Source organism: Xyrauchen texanus, chromosome 28, assembly GCF_025860055.1.
Source record: "Xyrauchen texanus isolate HMW12.3.18 chromosome 28, RBS_HiC_50CHRs, whole genome shotgun sequence".
In the NCBI taxonomy this organism is placed as follows: Eukaryota; Metazoa; Chordata; class Actinopteri; order Cypriniformes; family Catostomidae; genus Xyrauchen; species Xyrauchen texanus.
In genome coordinates, this window is record NC_068303.1 from 28,088,599 (window position 1) to 28,109,267 (window position 20,669).

The 20,669-nt window shown below is 37.2% G+C and overlaps 1 protein-coding gene across 2 annotated transcripts in view; it reads right to left on the minus strand.

Moving 5' to 3' along the window:
• LOC127622294 (ubiquitin carboxyl-terminal hydrolase 24-like) overlaps nucleotides 1-20,669 on the minus strand; it is a 91,745-nt gene that overhangs the window by 65,049 nt on the left and 6,027 nt on the right. For both annotated transcript variants that reach the window (XM_052096356.1, XM_052096358.1), the window contains exons 2-5: nucleotides 6,235-6,403; nucleotides 2,742-2,809; nucleotides 2,476-2,619; nucleotides 1,861-1,983 (exon numbers count right to left, since the gene is read on the minus strand). In XM_052096356.1, coding sequence (XP_051952316.1) covers nucleotides 1,861-1,983; nucleotides 2,476-2,619; nucleotides 2,742-2,809; nucleotides 6,235-6,403 — 504 coding nt within the window. The remainder of the gene's footprint in view (nucleotides 1-1,860; nucleotides 1,984-2,475; nucleotides 2,620-2,741; nucleotides 2,810-6,234; nucleotides 6,404-20,669) is intronic.

Here is a 20,669-nt window from a genome sequence, read left to right on the forward strand (position 1 = left end):
TTCTGTGAGGATCCCGATTTAAATCAGATTAATGTTGGTCACAATACCACTAATAACAGATGCAACTGATTAAGCTTCAATAGCGGCACCGTGCATCAATTCATGATGTGTTATAACAAGATGCCAAAGACAGTAGACAAATCATACATATGAATGATTTCTCACTAGAGCAGTTTTAGAGCTTGAAATTGATAATTTTGTCTTATTTTTGAAAGCATCTCTGCTGTGTGTGATGCTCTCATGGTTTTTGTTTGCCAGTATGTCACAATGACAACTGAACTACTAATAACTGTTTTCAATACAAATAAATATTAGCAATTCACAATTAATGTAATTTTGGTAATACTTTATAAAAAGGCTTTGTGAATTAGTTAATGCATTATGTATCATGAACAAACAATGAACAATATATTTTTACAGCATTTATTAATCAATGTCAGTTCATAAAAATACAGTTGTTAATTGTTAGTTCATAGTGCAATAATGTGCATTAGCTAAAACAACTTTAGATTTTTTTTAAATGTATTAGTAAATGTTGTAACTAACATGAAGTTCATGTTAACAAATGTAACCTTTTTGTAAAGTGTTACTGTAATTTTACTGTGTGGGGCATAAACATACGGTTACTGCAACATATAACTTGCAAAATTGTGGCAAAATGCACTTCACAATTTATTTATTTTTTAAATAAAAAAAATAGTGTTTGTCTTTTCATGGTCTGATTGGTATCGGCATCAAATTTCCTGATCGGTGCACCACTAGATATAACGGCAATATATCACACATTTTAATATAATAGTAAATAAATTGGCTTAAAAAATGAATGAAATTTGATTTTGCATTTTATTTACTCAAACTTTCACATAAAACGTTAACCTTGTAAAAATAAAAATCTTTCAAATTTCGATTGTTTTTGATAAGATATAAGTTACTTCTGGTTTCTGTTTAAAGGTGCAGTATGTAAGATTCAGAAACCCTAGTTATATGTAATGACACCTGTGGCTGGTAAGTGAATTGCAGCCAGCTACCTGTTGCTCTAGCTCATTGACATGACCATTAGATTTGGGCAAGGTTTGTGAATTACATTTTTAAATTATATATCTGCATATTGATATTTGCCTTTTTAACATTAGTCAAGATAGTTAACAGTTACAGGAAACTGTTGAGAAGAGAGAGAGCACAACGAAACACCAGAGCACTTGAAACATCATGAGCTCATACGCATCTGTTTCAGATCTGATATGTGGGACCATTTAAATGACTGTTGCACAATGCTCTTATCACACAATGGCACTAACAACAAAATTAAATGTGATTGGACATTTACATGTCTCAGATGGCTCCTTCACTTGCAAGCAGGTGATTCTTTGAGCTTGAGAAACTAATCGGCCAAATGGGAAAATGTATCAGAATATCGGCTTTGCCCATATAGTCGACCACTAACCAAAATGGTTACCAAACTAATTTCTCGACGTTTTCACTCATTATCCTACATTCAAAAACGCACATACACATGTTGGTAATCATTACGAGGATTATATTCTATTGTTTTTATACTGAGCTTATAATTTTGTTTTATCCCCAAATCCTAACCCTCACACAGACTTTCTTTTTGCAATTTTACATTTTGATTAAGGCATTATTTAGTGTGTTTGAAATGCAGGGACATTCGGGATGTGACACTGCTAATGGCAAAAAAGCACTGTGCCATTTTTCTTCAAAAAATATGTGCTGTAGTCTACAAAACCAGTTTTTCTGTTCTTTAACTTGGAATGTCAATTAGACCATGAAAAGGCAAACACAAATGCAAACGTATGCACCCACACACACACACACACAGCACATGAACATATATAATACCTTCTGGTAGCTGGTGCTGGGAGATACAGCAAACATACTGTCCTCTCCAAACACTTCCGCCCAGTTCCTCTGACCGGCCTTCATCCGGTTTTTAAAGTGATACTCATTGTCAGGGTTAAAAGCCTGTTAATAACACAATACAAGGAACAATAGTTAATGGCAAGTTAATCCAATTAAGCTATGGTGTGACGTTTTGTGGAGGCTTAGCATTGTAACTAGCATTTTTACTGGTAATGTTACTAGTGTTTTAAAAGTAGCATGACGGCAAAAATTAGATTTTTTTTAATAATATACCAAATGTAAAATGGATTGCTAAATAAATCTGAAAAGAACACAGGAGTGAACTGCATGAATCATAGACTGAACCGTTCAGACATGTTTCTTCACAAATTCTGCACAGATAAATCACTTGCCTTAACTGAGTTATGAAAACATGAAACCAATGTTAGAAATGTTGATTTGTAAGGTAAGTGAAACTGAAATCAGCCTAATCATTAACTGCCTAATCATTAATTTTAGAATTAAAAAGTCATCGAATGTTGTAATTTCTGAATTTTATTGGGAAGGGGGGGGGTTGTTTGGGTGATGGAGTAGGAAACACTGGTGTGTACCAACCATAGTAAGAACTCCCAAGAGTCCGATGGGTATGGGGTCCTGTTTGACTCTCTCAGCTACTAAATCCACCAGCAGCATCAGCATGTTGTAGATGCCTTCATGAATCTCTGTTCCCCACTTGTGCACTGCACTCGATGTCAGCAACTTAAGGAGAGTTTAACATATGAATTATTCATGAAATCATATCTCTTGCTGTTCTTAAAACGTTCTAACAAACACCTGATATTCTGTATCATTTTTACATCCTTGCTTATCCACACACACACCTTTTTTAAGGCCTCAGGCATGCACCTGTCCATGAATCTCTTGCAGTTCTCATCTGCATCAGCCAAGCCTAGAGAGAGAAAAGAGATTTCACATGTGACATTTCTTTCTAGTGTATGCAACCCACCGGGTTCCTGCACATTATGACAAATTAATTTCCATAACGTTTTCAGTTAATCAAGATTACTGGATAAGGATTACTTTGATATGTTTATATAGAAATACAGCGCAGATGGATGCAAACACACGTTCGTTGTTAACAGCTTATGAAGGTCTCCAATAAGATTCTCAAAAGGACAGACTGATGTCATGTTAGTTTTAATCTACACAAACACTCACAAAGATACATTTCCACAACTTTTCCATGACTTTAAGATGTGAATACTTTTCATAACATTTCCAGGCATGGAAATAACTAGGACTGGGTTTAAAAAAAAAAAAAAGAGAGATTTTCTGATGCATCTCGATATCGATTTTAAATCCCAAGATCGATATTTACTTTATGCGTCAACCCTCTACAGTGTGAGTAAATCACTCGTGTATATACGACCACATTTTGTGCCATGCGACTCAAAATGTCTGTGTGATTAGCCACTGGCTGGTAAATGTTCAGAAATGCCGTGGATTATCTCTTACACACACACACACACACACACACACACACACACACACACACCGTAGTGTTTCCATGTTTTATGGGGACTTTCCATAGACATAATGGTTTTTATACTGTACAAACTTTATATTCTATCCCATAAACCTAACCCTACCCCTAAACCTAAACCTCACAGAAAACTTTCTGCATTTTTACATTTTCAAAAAACATAATTTAGTATGATTTATAAGCTGTTTTCCTCATGGGGACCGACAAAATGTCCCCACAAGGTCAAAAATTTCGGGTTTTACTATCCTTATGGGGACATTTGGTCCCCACAAAGTGATAAATACACACACACACACACACACACACACACACACACACACAGTTCAAGTCAGACGTTTACATACACCATAGCCAAATACATTTAAACTCAGGAATTCATCATTCCTGACATTCCTGTATCGGGTCAGTTATGATCACTTCTTTATTTTAAGAATGTCAAACGTCAGAATAATAGTAGGGAGAATTATTTATTTCAGCTTTTATTACTTTCATCACATTCCCAGTGGGTCAGAAGTTTACATACATTTTGTTAGTATTTGGTAGCATTGCCTTTAAATTCTTTAACTTGGGTCAAATATTTTGGGTAGCCCTCAACAAGCTTCTCACAACAAGTTGCTGAAATATTGTCCCATTCCTCCAGACAGAACTGGCGTAACGGAGTCAGGTTTGTAGGCCTGCTCGCACATGCTTTCAGTTTTGTCAACAAATTGTCTATCAGATTGAGGTCAGGGCCTTGTGATGGCCTCTCCAATACTTTGACTCTGTTGTCCTTAAGCCATTTTGCCACAAATTTGGAGGTATGCATGGGGTCATTGTCCATTTGAAGACCCATTTGCGACTGAGCTTTAACTTCTTGATTGATTTTGTGAGATGTTGCTTCAATATATCCACATACATTTCCTTCCTCATGATGCCATCTACTTTGTGAAGTGCACCAGTCCTTCCTGCAGCAAAGCACCCCTACAACATGATGCTGCCACCCCCATGCTTCACGGTTGGGATGGTGTTCTTTGGCTTGCAAGCCTCACCCTTTTTCCTCCAAACATAACGATAGTCATTATGGCCAAACAGTTCAAATTCTCCTAAAATTACGATCTTTGTCCCCATGTGCACTTGCAAACTGAAGTCTGTGGTCTTATGGTGGTTTTGGAGCAGTGGCTTCTTCCTTGCCAAGCAGCCTTTCAGTTTATGTTAATATAGGACTCGTTTTACTGTGGATATAGATACTTGTCTACCCGTTTCCTCCAGCATCTTCACAAGGACCTTTACTGCTGTTCTGGGATTAATTTGGATTTTTTGCTCCAAACTACGTTCATCTCTAGGAGACTAAATCGGTCTCCTTCCTGAGCGGTATAATGGCTATGTGGTCCCATGGTGTTTATACTTGAGTACTATTGTTTGTACAGATGAATGTGATACCTTCAGGCATTTGGAAATTGTTCCCAAGGATGAACCAGACTTGTGGAAGTCCAATTATTTTTTTTCTGAGGTCTTTGTGGATTTCTTTTGATATTCCCATGATGTCAAGCAAAGAGGCACTGTGTTTGAAGGTAGGCCTTATAATACATCCTCTGGTACACCTCAAATTCAGTACACTTCCTATCAGAAGCTAATTGGCAAATTCTCTAAAGGCTTCAAAGAGTTCTTATCAAAAAATCCTCTACCCGCAGCAATGACAGCTTTGCAGATCCTTGGCATTCCAGCTGTCAGTTTGTCCAGATAATCGGGTGACATTTCACCCCACACTTCCTGTAGCACTTGCCGTAGATGTGGCTGTCTTGTCGGGCACTTCTCATTCACCTTACCAGTCTAGCTGATCCCACAAAAGCTCAACACTCTATTCCAATGATCTTTTGTCCAATGTCGGTTTCTTTGCCCACTCTAACCTTTTCTTTTTGTATTTCTGTTTCAAAAGTGCCTTTTCTTTGCAGTTCTTCCCATAAGGCCTGCACCCCTGAGTCTTCTCTTTACTGTTGTGCATGAAGCACAACTTTACTGTTGTGCATGAAGCACAAGCAGGTACAATTCAATGAAGCTGTCAGCTGAGGACATGTGAGGCGTCTATTTCTCAAACTTCAGACTCTGATGTACTTATCCTCTTGTTTAGCCTTCCACATCTCTTTCTGTCCTTGTTAGAGCCAGCTGTCCTTTGTCTTTAAAAACTGTAGTGTACACCTTTGCTTGAAATTGCCAAAAATCTGAAAATGTCATACATTGTAAAGCCTCCATTCCTCAAAACAATGATTGACTGACAAGTTTCTAGAGAAATCAAAATCTGTACATTATTCCAAACTTTTGACCACCAGTGTGTGTGCGTGTGTGTTTTGTCCTATGGAGTGGTGGTGGCGTAGTGGCTAAAGCACAGGGCTGTAAATCAGAAGGTCGCTGGTTTGAACCCCACGGCCACCACCATTGTGCCCTTGAGCAAGGCACTTAACTCCAGGTTGTTCCGGGGGGATTGTCCCTGTAATAATTGCACTGTAAGTTGCTTTGGCTAAAAGCATCTGCCAAATGCATAATTGTAAATGTATCTATGCAATTTCAAGATATTACATAAAATGTGACCATTATGATGAAAAACTAACGATAACATATAATTTGTAAAATTATGTAATAATTCATAATGTACCTACTTAGAATGTCCCCTGTATAATCATCAGCATTTGATGAGAGAGAAATTCTTTCATATGCAAGCAAAATTGACATTATAGCTGAAATTGGAATTGAAGGCTTGTGAATCAGAATTGAATAGGGAAATCTGTATCAATACCCACCCCTAGCAATAACAATCTAATACTTCCTGATATTCACAGGAAACCATCAGAACTCACCCAGTCGGGCCAGGCAGGTGGACGCGACGAGGCACTTGCCAAGTGATTCCTCTCTCTTGTACGGGATGGACCAGTGATCAGTGAACACTCTGCTCTCCAGCTCATAAAGATTAGTGGTGGGAAACTCCATACTGTTCCCAGAACAGTTCCCATTCTCATCATTACTCCTCTGTCAGAGAGAGAAAGAGAGAGCAATGTGTCATTCTATGATTTGTTGTAATTTTTCTTGTAATTACAATATTTCCGACTTCACTTGAATGCCTTATTACACTTGGTGACTTCATGCTCACCAATTTCAAAAATAAATTTAACACATTTGAGACAAATGTTTTTGGGGATGGGGGTATGCTATGAAATCTGTCCATGTAGGCATCTGCCTAATTTGGCTAGCTTATACCAAGTGGCAGCTGAATTGGTGCTAAAATACTGTAGACGTCAACAAAATATATGGTTAATGTTTTGTCCTCCCTTTTCAAATTGTATAAGCCTTTTTATTTTGCCATCCTATCTAGGCAGTTATTGTATATGGTTAGTTGTATTATATTATTTGCACTTACAGTAGCTTTGTTTTTCCCCAGTTTGCAACCCTATCAGAACATGCCTGCTGGGAAAAAAATTATCCACATCATCATTTTTCATATTTATAATTAATGGTGCAATCTGAGCTTGGTTGTCCAAGAATTTAGCTTAGTGGCTAACAGCACCAGATTTGTTGTGTTTTGGTAGAGTGCAAAATGAAATATTCTTGGCTGTTGATTTTAAATGCCATTTATTTATAGTTCTGCAGCACATATTGCAACATTAATGGACAGATATTTAAATGTGTGTTCTCTGATTATCAGCATCCACATTGAAGTAGATTACAGCATAAAGGGCTGCACACAATGCAAACAGTTCTGACAGGGGGATATTGTTATACCAGACATATGTTTGCCCTTGAGTGAGTGGAATATGTGAATGTGTAATCAGTTCAAGAGACAATGAAAGTCACTTTCTCTCTTTCTGTGCCTCTGGGGAATGTCACATGTCTGTGCTTATCCCAAAGTCCTTAAGTGAGTGATTTTCCATCTCAGAGAGGAAAACCAGGGTTCTGTTTTGGACCCGGTTTGGGGTGAATGCCTCCCTGTGGGCAAGTTAAAGGGTTAAATTAAAGCTCTTCTACCTAACTGAAGTTCAGCTGTTTCCAATTACTTATTTAAGAGCCATTACAAAATCAGATTTAACACTAAGCTGAGCTCAAATCAAGAGCAGCAACTGTGACACAAGTCGGGCTTAGACTAGACTGTATTGTGCACTATGATTAAATAAAAGCGCATTTACTCAGGAACTTTAACAATATGCCGGAGCACAATGATGGAAAATATCTGAGTCACACAGACAACTGTATGTCATTGTGCATGTGCACGATAGCATTTTATTAGGTTTGTGATATGCTGGGCTACAAAACCATTTCAGCTGCTTTTCATAGGCAGATGAATCACTGAAATGCCATGTTAATTTGATTTCCTTAGTCATTCCAAAACATAAAACCAGCCTATATATTTCTTAAATAAAGTTTGCCTGATGATTCTACTCCATATTTTTAAATGACGGATATAAATATTTTTTACGTGCTACGGAATGGCCTAGAAAGCAGGAGTCTCAAGACATGTTTATTTCAACTTTTTAAGAGACACTGTCTTATAAACACAATTTACATGGCATAAGATAATCTAAACATTAGTGATGCACCAAAATGAGAATTCTTGACCAAATTCTGGACACACTGGGCCGAAAACTAGGGCTGAAAAGATTAGTCGACATTATCGACAACATAGCAGAATAGTTGTTTGATCTCAATTAACAAAACATGACATAATTTGAAACGCTAATGATGAAGCGCAAAAGCAGCACTTCAGTTCACACCTGATTGATCAGAGGAAGAAAACACAGCTCAGTCCAGATGCACTCTAAACTTTCCAAACAGTTTGAGGTGATATAGATCAAAGTATGAGGGATTTATAATATAAAAATACAAAATAAATAAATACAGAAGCTGTGTTGTCCTAACGTGAAATAAGGCAGAGCAGTACCTGGCGTTCCGCTTGAGCAAAACTAGCCTGTCGGAGCATTTAAAAAGGAAACACCAGGTATTATATCTTTAATAAATCCTTTATTAAAGTTCAAATAATAAGGAAGTGGGTTGTGTAAATAAGCACAAACTCTGCAAATGGCATTACTCTGTGCGGTCAGAGCCGCTTATATGAGTCAAGTGAAAAAAAAAAAGTGTTTCAAACTTCTCCCGGCTGATAAACCCTCTCATGTGGAGAGGCTCACTGCTGCAGTTAGATTATAACGTGATTGCTCGCAACGTATTGAATCATAATATGTGTGTACATTCCCTGAAAGCAAGTCTAAATATCTTATTTGTTGTTTCTTTCATTTGAAATGGAAAACAAGACAAAACAATAAAAAAAAAAATTTAAGTAATTTTAATGAATTAAACATGAATGTCAATTAGAGGTATTTTTAAAAGAAGATTTTGTCCTCTATATTGTTAGTAAGCACGTTTAATACAAACATTTATCTAGAGACACAAGCCGAATAGTCGGTTAAGAGCTAATGAATAATCGTTGCTATAATCGCCTGAATATTCGAATAATCATTCTAATTTTTAATGCACATATCTGACAATTAAACTAAAGAGATGCAAAACAGCGTACGTTTCCATTAACTGTAAATGCGCATTATCTTGAGGGAGCCCACCTTTTTGTCAAGAGCAGCTGAACTTTGCTTTGAGGAGAGTCGTATTTGCTGTAATAAAAGAATTGTACATTATGATATTAAATGCAGCCAGGAGACACCTCAGAATAAGTGCAATATCTCACATAAAGAGGGCTCAAATGGCTGTTCCCATTCGCCGACACCCTCCACATATATATCAGTTCTGTTGGATTGTGAGGACCCACTTTAACGACAGTCTGGGTGAAGCACTTTCGACTAACCAGGGCTGCGTTTGAAGAATCGTGTACATGATCAGGTCATGACACCTCATCATTCATGCAAATAAGCTGTTTCAATAACTTTAACGTGCATTTTAACTAACACAAAACTCTTAAAAATCCATCTCCTCCTAGCACATTAAATGTTATGTGAATTTTGAGAGTTTATTCGCATATAAATCGTTTCCATTCAGAATTTCATATGCACATTTTCACAATGCACGTAAAAATAGTTGGATGAAAACGCAGCTATAGAAAATGTGTAGCTTATTAAGAAAGCCTTTATTGTTAACTCAGGGTTTCTGCAGGTATCATCAAACCTTTGATGAAACATTTAACGCCATACACGACACACACACACACACACACACACACACACACACACACACACACACACACTTTTAAAAAGCCCATGTCCCAATTGTAACCATTCAATCTGACAATGATGCAATGATGATAATCTTGGATATTTGAGACAATCTGCATAATTCAAAATACACTATCACTCTGAACTGAATTAGAAATGGCTCAGGAGACAGCTTAAAATATAAAAATGTATTTGCAGATATGTCAAATTTAATTTAACATAGTACCAATCAGCTAGATATTGAATGCTATAGGCATACTGAAAAATCAGGCCATGACTGCAAAAAAGCCATTATGTTTCTGTTTGTGTAAATTGTACCGCCATCGAATACACGTGACCTCCTTCAACTATAACCACAAATTCTATCAGCCTGGACAGTGAAGGAAAAACTCTGAACTTTTTAAGGCTGGAAATTAATGTATGCAAAATTCAAGTGCTACAGAAATTACACAGTTTTAACTGTGTAAATAAGATAATTAATCCATGTGCCTTTTAGTTCCAACTCTGACTCAACATTTTTAAATTCATTGCATTTGTCCTTGTATCTCCTCATAGTATTAGATTTTGTAATAATTTGAGCCATGAGTGTGTTAGATTTGTTTTTAGCCTGCTCAGCTAGTTGATCGACATCATTTTGAAGGCTGGCGCACATCTCCATCAACACCTCCCTTTTCTTTTCAGTTCTTCCAGCTCATCTTCCAAAGCTTTTCTCTTAAGTCCACGCATGGCACCCTTTCTCTTGCTCCTCTCTTCATCAAGGTAGATCCTGTATATGGTCCTGGCTGAGGCTACAGAAGCCAGTAGTTCACAATTGTCATGCATTGTTAATCTCAGAAATCAATTTATTTTGAAGTATGGGGCAAGTCCACATTTTAAAACGTAGCTGGATTTGTCCTTTCCACATGTGAAAGATTTGGCTATTTGCGAATCAGGAAACATTCCCTGGAACAACTCAGAACTTAGATGCGTATGAGTGGTGCTGCACCTCTGCCTGCAGTGTCGCATTCAAACCAAACGCTGGTCAAAGTTTGATCGATTTTCCTTCGGTAGTGGCTCCGCAGGAAGCGGTGGTCACTACAGCAGCAGTTGTGGTGGGAGCGGTAGTTGCTGAAGATGTTACTTTGTTGGTCACGGTGAAGAAACTTGAGATAGTTAATTGCTGTCTGCCTTTTACAGCCAATTTGTGGTCGGACTGCATATTTAACGGCTACATGTTGACAAACCAACCATGTAAGCAACCATGTCCTAAATTCTTTGTCTTCTAGCCACTTTTGCTGGAATTTGCACTTACCCATTTCTTTGCAACTTTACTAAATTTACGTTCTCTGTTCTAACTCCTCCAGCCCGCCATGGTCCAAACATCCGTTGTTACGTCAATTTTGCACCGGCCGGAGGCAATTACCAAACTGGTAATTTATTACAAAGCCATTTATTGACTTTTAAAGCTTTTTAATGCTCCGCGGAAACCCTGTAACTACTAAACTGGATAATGCAGCAGCAAAATTATCAATAATTTCAGTGAAAATGAAGCAAGTTCTTTTGGCACATATCTTTTTTTGTCCACATTATATGTGGACCTGGGGGCGTATTACAGAAAACTTTCATCTTAAATCTTAAGTCTTAACAGGGTCCGAAATGAACTTTTTACCCTACCAGCCAAGGTGGCTCGCAGATGAAAAATGTACCAGCCAATCAAATTTCTTACTGGCCATTTTGTTTTTTGCATTTTACAAGTGGATTTTACATACATGAATGACAAATAAACAATAGTGTGAACATGCTTAAAAATTAACTTAAAAAAAAGAATTTTATTGTTTTTATTATTTATGAAATATTTAATAGCCAGATTATTTTCAAGATTCACCGGCCAAATAGAAAATGTTCCCACATCTGGCACTTGCCGGGTGTTAATTTCAGATCCTGTCTTGATTTAGTCTGCTGATGTATAAAACAGCAATAATTTAATTCAGGAACACCGTTCTAAGTTTATTTTGTATCGTAGTCTGCATAAAAAAATATTGCATGCAGATACCCCCACAAAAAAATAATTATTTTTGTGTAAATTCTATTTATAATTGACAAATAAGAATTGTATCAATCATACAGCCCTAGCGTAAACTGTTAAACAGCTAAAGCACTGCAACTCTGTCAGCACACTGACTAATTGGAAACTAGAAAGGCCAAACATCAGCCGATTAATTTGTCTGGCATATATATCCGTCTGTCACTTCAGATAACAAAGACAATAACTTCACATTTGGCTTGAAAAACATTAGTACGACACGTGTTTTTAAGTTTGTTCATTGGGAGTACACCTTAGAGTTATCTGAGTGAAAGCATGTCTCTCATGTGATGCCACTCATTCTAACAGAGATGGAGCATTAAACAGCTGTAGAGCAGTGATTCATAAAAGATCTCTGTGTGCCGCTGTTGACTGAGTCTGACAGCTTCAGTGTGCAGGAGGAATAAGACACGCTGCTCAGAGTGTGAGAGGGACGGACAGAGCTGAGAAAGCAGAGAACAGGCAACACGAACAAATCACGTATTCTGTTCTCTGGTGGAAGAAACCACCACCTGCACTGTGTGGGTTTAGAGAAGAGAGTATTTGTCCATGTGTGAAGAGAGAGAGAGACCATGGAGGTTGAGCTGGATCTTATTTGAACCTTTTGATCACAAATAATAATAATAAAAAAAAAAAAACGTGCAAGAGTGTACAATCAGAAAACTGGAAAATTGGAATCTGAATATTGGAAGTCTGCCCAGTGCCCGGAGGAGACAAATATGCAGATTACAACCCACATAAGATACATTTACATAACTTTACAGTAAGGATACATGTTTCACTCTCTTATAATCAATTAAATGTTGATAAGAGAAGCCAGCTACTTTACACTTGTGGCTGCTGAATTCAGATGAAAGCCAAAGTAATATTATAGCTTCAGGCTGTTGTCTCAAGAAATGATTCATTAATGATTCACATGCCTTGTTACTGAAATGACAGGTGTTATTTGTATTTTTTTTAAAAAGCTGCAATTATTGGCAAATCTGATGATGGGTTCAGCCCATCAGAAGTAAAACCTTCTAACTACACAAGCTTGAGCATTGTTGCGTTCTGAAATGCTTCAACAGAGCAAAGTAACGCAAGAAGGGGTTGCATTTTTCCCAGTGTTGCCACAAGGTGTTCAATAGACCTGAATCAGAGTCAACCGCATTTTTAATTAAGAGATGAAAGAAAAAGGGGATAGATATACAGTCTGTTCTGTGGGTTGCACTGTTGTATACCTTGTCAACTTCTCAGTCTACAAACACTGAAAACAATTCTCCCTAAAAAAAACAAAAAAACAAGGTTAACCAAATGTATTTAATGCACTATGAACTAAAATTAACAACTGTATTTTTACTAAGATGATTACATGCTGTAAAAATATATTGTTAATGCTAGTTCGCAATAACTAATGCATTAACTAATGTTTACGAATGGAACCTTTTTGTAAAGTGTTACCAAAGTTTCCATGCAGTCTAGAATAAGAGTATCTCTGACTATGGAAATAAACATGCAAGCATGTAACTGGACTCTTGTTATGTCCTGCACTTCACATTTCCATGTAGGATTAAGTTCACTCATGGTGATTGAGACAATTTTAATTTTGCTGAGCAAAAATTCTGTGTGCTTTGGAATTGCAAAACACATTTAATGCGCTTTTACAATTTGTAATTGTTTATGTCACAAACAGGGTGAACGTAGGGCTGTTGTTTTGTTGTTGTTCAGTGATTTAGAGCGACGATAGAGAAAGCTTGTGTTTGTTAGGAGGCCTCTGGCCTTTGGGACGAGGTAAGGTTACATGGCACATTCCAAACCTGTTGCCATGTGGGGTGCAAATGGGGTGAGGTGTGTGCACATGGACCGTGCTTCCTGCTGAACATACCACCTCAGAGGGTTAAACCTCCACAATGTGTGAACTAATTGTGGAGTGGTGGTGGCGTAGTGGACTAAAGCACATAACTGGTAATCAGAAGGTCGCTGGTTCGATCTCCACAGCCACCACCATTGTGCCCTTGAGCAAGACACTTAATCCAGGTTGCTCCGGGGGGATTGTCCCTGTAAGTCGCTTTGGATAAAAGCGTCTGCCAAATGCATAAAACATTTTACTCCTGATACTCCTTACCTGTGTGAAAACCTGGGATTTGTACAAGGATGTGCAAACTACATATTTTTAAAATCAAATAAGCAGTGGGTTGACTGAATGACAAGTCAGCTAATCAATCCTCAGAAAGTCCTGTAAAAATAGGCTGGTTTTGTGTACACCGGACCCTGCTCAAATGCATTTCTTAAGGCCAAAACATACTCTATGCAAGTACATAACACAGCAATTCTAGCTACGAAAGCTCGATATTGTGCGTTGTTGTGTTCTAAAATGTGTCAAATCACAAATCATGAAACAACGCAAGTAGCATTTTCATTTTCAATATTGCCACAATGGCCGCTATAGCAGACATTAGTGTATACTGGCCACTTCTATGGCAAGTTCTCTTTCAAGACAACTACTGTCATGGTGGAGCAACTGTTAGAAGAGAATATTCCTTAGCAAGTAAGTTGAAATCAATAAAGCAACTTACCTGAATAATAACAAATCCACTTTAATGACGCAAAATTTTGAAATCAACTATCGCCCCCTTGAGTAGTGAGGTTTGTTGCCTCACATGTACACATGTATTAGGGTGGTGTTCAAAATATCAATATAACAATACATCACAGAGTTTCCTCTATATGCATTAATACCACTGCTGAATTATGAGTGCCACTACAATAATTTCACATGGTTCATTAATATTCATAACGCAACATCTAGCCATAGTCAGCTGTGCACTTTCTTCACTTTGCGCAGTAGTGATATTTTGTTTGTGAAACGAATCAATCTTTTTGAACTAATCTTATAAGTGAACGAATCGATCTCATTCACCTACATACACTGGCTCAAATTTCTCATTCACTGACATCTCTTCCTTTCGAAGACAATGAGCATTAGTTTGAAGAGCAAGATTACTTTGGTAGCTTTTCATGCCTGTGAAGACTGACTATAGTGCGAACTAATAGCATTCGAGTGCAAGTTGTGAAGAAGCATATCATTGGTTTGACCCACTGAACGAATAATCCCTTAACTGAATGAAAGAGATCAGGATCTGTTGACTGGCTGAAGGAGAGGAGGAGTTGACATTCATTCATTTGCTACGATAATCTCGTTCAACAAGGAGAAAAAGTGACTGATGACATTACAATAACATCAGGATGTAATTTAATCACATAAATATTTTTAGGCTAATATTGTTGTCTTTTTGAATAGTCATGCACAGCAGTTCACAAAATAATAGCTATTTTATGTTGTCATTTGTGGTGAAAACACTTATGATGCTTAAACGCTTGTGACAGGGCTGAGGGCGGGGCAAGGTCGTAATTATAAACACCCGGCCCCTTATCATTGTAAAGCAGTTTAATGGAAAGGAGGAGGCGAGAAACGGCCTGGCGATATAAACAATATTTTAATGATTAACTTAAAAGACGAACACACACACACACACGACGGACACGTCCGTAAACTATCTTGCTCTCGTCGCACCACCGTCCGCAATCGGCCTTTATCCGGTGTGTATAATCACGACCCGGCCCCGCTCTCCGCCCTGTCACAGATCTCTTAGTAGATTTGTAGATACACACATTTTAATAAAGTATTATTAAGACTTATTTTGGTTGTGAAAGACACACTGGTTTATCAATGGTTTAATGACTAAAGAAAACACATCAAACACGTTAATTTGTTGCCACCTACTGGTTGTAGTGTGATTTACAAAAATTGTCACTGAACAAATTGGTAAGCAAATCTGAATGACAGACAGAGAAACATCATTAAAGTTAATTCCCTCCACTAACTAAATTTGACATTTATTTTAGAAAGAGGTTGTGGAGTTTGATATAACTTTAAACTACAGAAGTTGTGAAATGATCAATTCATGTTCTATATATTTTGTTAATAATTGGAGAACAAATTAGAATGATTAGGACAGATGAAACCTAGTGCCAAAAAATAGACAGTTACAGTATGATTTTTCTGTCTTCAAGAGCTTTTTTTCTTTTTCTAATCGTTTACTATAGAAAATAACTATATTCTGAATATTAGCTAGCTAGCTCAAATTATGTTAAAACTCAGTTTAAAAAAACTAAACAACATCAATGCAACAGAGTGGAATGAATTTGGCTTTACTAAAGCAATATTACAAGAGCAAGAGTGTGATATGGCCCTACATCAGCACTGCTATAGGTAATAGCAGCAGTGCTTATTTAGGGCCATATAGCACGGTTGCGAAAGCGATACTGCTTATAAACAACAGTTCAACGAACAAGTAAATTTAAATACAGAATTTGTTATTGCTGGTTTGTCCAAGCCTCTCAAAAATGTAGCTTTAGAACTAGCATCACGGCTTGAGCTGTTTCTAACAAGTTATTAGAGAAACAAGGTTGTGCAAGTTTGTGTGAGAGAAAGCGAGCGAGAGATATGGAGTGTGTGCGACCACCTGTTGCCACTCCCAAGCAGAGATGCTGTAGTGTTAGTCAGCTTCTGAAGATAAAGTAATTTTGGTTAAATGCATCATATTTTCTCAGTAGAAAAATATCCGTCCAAGCGGGGGTATTGCTCCCTATTTCACGGTAGCGGTGTAAGATTAATTCACTATAGAAACAGCAATCTCCTCAGCCATTTTGAACAGTATGTCCTCTCTAATGTGGAAACACTGGTAAGAGGCAAACACCTTGAGTTTGTGAAATTAATCAGTCTGTTGTATCTCTTAGCTGTGATGAGCCTTAATGCTGAAGTTGTTAGTTAAAGGCTGTTTAAATCGATTTCCTATCTTTAGTAGTAGTAGTAGTAAGAGCGATCGCGTAGGGCTGATGAATGAAAACACTGACAGACACGGACTCACATAACCTAACTGGCTCATACTACAAACAAAAACTGCCTTTTGCCACCAGCTGCTGACTAAAATCTGTAATGTCACAAAAATAAATGTTAAGGGACACATATGCACGGCTCTTACACTTTAGTTTAGATAGGCACGAATACAAGCAGCGTGATACACACAGTGAGGCGTCCGAGTGCTGATGTACTGAGACATCAGTACTCATGGAACATAACTTGTCCAATCAGATTAGTGGATCAGAACTAACTATTGTATATATTAGGCATAATGCGCACATCTTATAAAACCTGCCTAAGATTGAAATCCTAGAATCGCCCCTGGTTTATATTATCTATTTTTATTATACGTTTCTCTAGACTACTCGATTCTGATTGGTCAATGGTGCCATCTAGCGGTCTGATTAGCGGGAGTAACAACCGCACATCCAGGAAACAAGACAGAGCGAGTCAACTTTTCTAATTCTCTCATCTATGTGAGAGCTCTACAAGTAAGCTAATAAAATAATTTTAACTTAAATGTAATGCCCATTTATTTATTTGGCAATTAGTTTTGTAATAAGCTGGATAATGAGCAGTCAGACTCATTATTTAAAAAATAAACACCAACAGAACTCCGACCCAAACCGGAGATGGAATTCAGTTGTTCAGCAAATTCTTTCTTCTTACATAATTACAACACAAATTAATTAGGGATGTGAATGGATCATCGAATACTCGAGTATTCATTCTAAAATAATTATTTGAAAAGTAAAAAAAACTATTCGAATTTCACAAAGTTTTGCTTTGCTGGCCATATATACAGTCTGATGCACGTTAAATCCTGAACACAAAAACTAAAACTAGCAGTTATAACAGAATGCACAGGGTTGCGCTGTTGAGTGTGGACACAAGTTGATCACATTTGATGAACAAACCATTCTGTCAATACATTTTGATGGACACCAAAAAGCGGGATATTGTGAGAATGTGGCTTACTGCAAGAAAGCTGGGTTCCTGTTTAAATGTACTGTTTAAACGATGTACGCTTTACTCCAATAAATGTGCAGCTCAACAGAAAGCGGTGTCCCCGTAACAACCTAATCCCCACAATGCTTCTGTAAACAACAAACATGGCATCTGAGAAAGATTTTGCCAGCTGAGGTAAGGGACATTCCATCATTTAAACTGGTGTGTATAAATGAGTATAATTAATGGAGCACGTGGATATGCTTGTTTTTCTCAACAAAAACATGACATGAGATACAATGTAAACATAACTATTATTTGTCGAGTGTTTATATTCATCCTGTACATTAATTGCGTCAGTCTACTTTATTAGCCGTTTCTTTTTCTTATCTTTACATGAGCGTAAATTAGGGCTGCACGATTTGGGGAAAATGCCATATTGCGATTATTGAGGCTAATATTGCGATATACGATTGCGATATAGTAAACAAATAGTATCATGAGTCAACTTGCTTGGTGTGTGAATGTGAGTGTGGATGGGTGATTGGGACACAGTGTAAAGCGCTTCGGTAACCTCTAAGGTTAATAAAAAAGCACTATATAAGTGCAGACCATTTACCATTAAGGAAAACGCACAAATAGATTACTGATAATGCTGAAATGTGTATTTCTCAACTCAAACATACAAACAAACAACTATAAATGCAGTGTTTTCAAATTAAAATACAATTTTTACAAAATTAAATAATAACATCTTTGCATTACTGCAAACTTATATACACCTAAATAAATTGGAACAATAAATAAGAACATACTTTACAAATTACTCGAACATACACATTTTCATGAAAATAAGATTGTCCAAACAAACATGGACATTTAATCAGGATGTAACATGTGCTTTCTATAAACTCTTTTGAAAAGGAAACTGGATATAAAAGTGTGGTTCACTCAAACCACTAAAACTGTTGTTGTTGCTGTTGTGTGTGTTTTTTTTTTTAAACGACCAACTGGTATTTCCAAATCCTCTTTCTAAAAAGATCTACTTATTGCTGGTACCTCTTGTCCAGTGTGTGAATCATTTTCTGAAACCCCACTTTGCTAACAGTGCATCATGTCTCTTTATATCTCTGTGAAGACTTGTCATATGGCGTGACACTCGCAAACACATCTGTAATTGTGCTTTGTTTTGTTTACTGGGCTTTTTAATGTAGTTTTAGTCAATGAAAACTGTTGACATTTTAGTCATATTTTAGTAACATTTAGTCATATTGATATATTAGCCACTGAACACAGTAAACATTTTAGCCATCAGAGTATTATTGATAAGCATTTGTCAATCCTGTCTATCCAATATATATATATATATATATATATATATACACACACACACACACATACACGCACATGTCATTTTATTGTTATTTTTCACATAAGATTGATTTTATCATGATGATCTCATCAATGATGCTACACGTTGCAAGCTGCAGACAGCGGGGGTGAGAGACGAGCGTCTCCGTGTTAGAGTGCGCATCACCCGGCAGAACTTTATATCTCTCTCAGATTTTGTCTCTTCCGCGACTGGTTGAAGCAGCTCTGATCGCACCGAGAATGACAGTTTTGGAGTTTGTTTATTTACATGGCACGCTCCCGTATTATATGAACTTTAATTAAGGATGAAATAAAGATATATCGCCAAGCTATGATCTGTGTTATTTTTTCTGGCCACCAGTTCAGTGTCGGTCTGCTCGGCATCTATCTCCACGCTGAACACCGGAAACTGAGACTGACTGGTCGTCATTTTATTAGCGGTGTAGAAAATGGGCAAACAGCTCTCAGAGAGAATGGGCTGTCACGTCCACACATGCACTTATTTATTTAATATAAAATCACAGCATTTTGCCATCATATAATTGCTCAGGCTGACATTGCGATTGCGATATGATTTATCGTGCAGCACTAGCATAAATGCTTTTATTCTATACTTTTGGTTTTCACGCATTGCTACAAAAAACACAGGACATAATATAAGCTTGTTTTGGATATAATTATATTATTTGGCTTGTTTTTTTAAAATGGTGACGCAACCTTTATGATCTCTTTCTCATTAATTACCTACATTTAAATAACAGAATATTCGAGTATTCGTTTTTTATTACCTTAAATATTCTAATACCAAATTACTGATGAATGCAAATCCCTAAAACCAATATGTTATTTCCATTTATTTATTTGGTTAGTAGCCATGTAATAAGTAGGATAAATAATGTACACTCAGCTGGTTGTTATTGCAAAATAAGACCTGATCAACCTGTCATTATCCCTTACATATTTATGTTGAATAAAAAGGGCAATTATGTAACTTTCTGCGTTGAGGCATTTCATTAGCAGAGTGACCATTATTACCACAGATATCGGTGCTTTCAGAGCCCTTCAAGTGTCAAAAGCTCCCCGTAAATGAACACATGACAACGCGAACGTGAATAACCCATCTATAATAATTCATAAGTCGCTTCAATCTTTTCGTCCACCGACGCAAGTAAATACATGTCTGGCTTTGTAGGCTTGTGGACGCACACACAACAGCACAGCTGCTGAAAGAAATCCTTGGGGAAACACAGCATTCTCAAGTTCTCCTTGCCGAAGTGTGTATCGATGCAGCTACGTCCGCATTAATATTATTTAGCAATTTGATAGTTTGAGTGAAGCCTATCATGCGACGCAAGTTGGCTTTCAATCACCTGAACAGTACTAAATGTTTGGATGAGACGATTGCTTACCGCCAGCAAAACTAAAATCTGGATTTTTACCAAACCCTGGCAGTTGGGAGTAAGACGTGACAAAACTTAAGTACTGCGCAACACGGTGAACCTCTAAGCTGGTGATATGAAAGTGGTAAGAAATTAACCAAAGAAGAGTACCTTTTGAACAGTCGCAACCAATTTAGCGGATCTTCTTGCCGACCTGTGCATTTCGTATCCCGTTCACACCTGTATTTAGCACTGTCCACTTGTGATTGGATCTCCCGAGACATATGTTAATACAAAGTCTGAACAGGGCATTTGACAAGTGATGTCATTGCTTATACACAATGATGCATGCTTTAAGAAATACATTTGATTGTATTTTGAAGAACATTTGAAAGAAAAGCAGCCGATTAGAGCGTCTAATTTG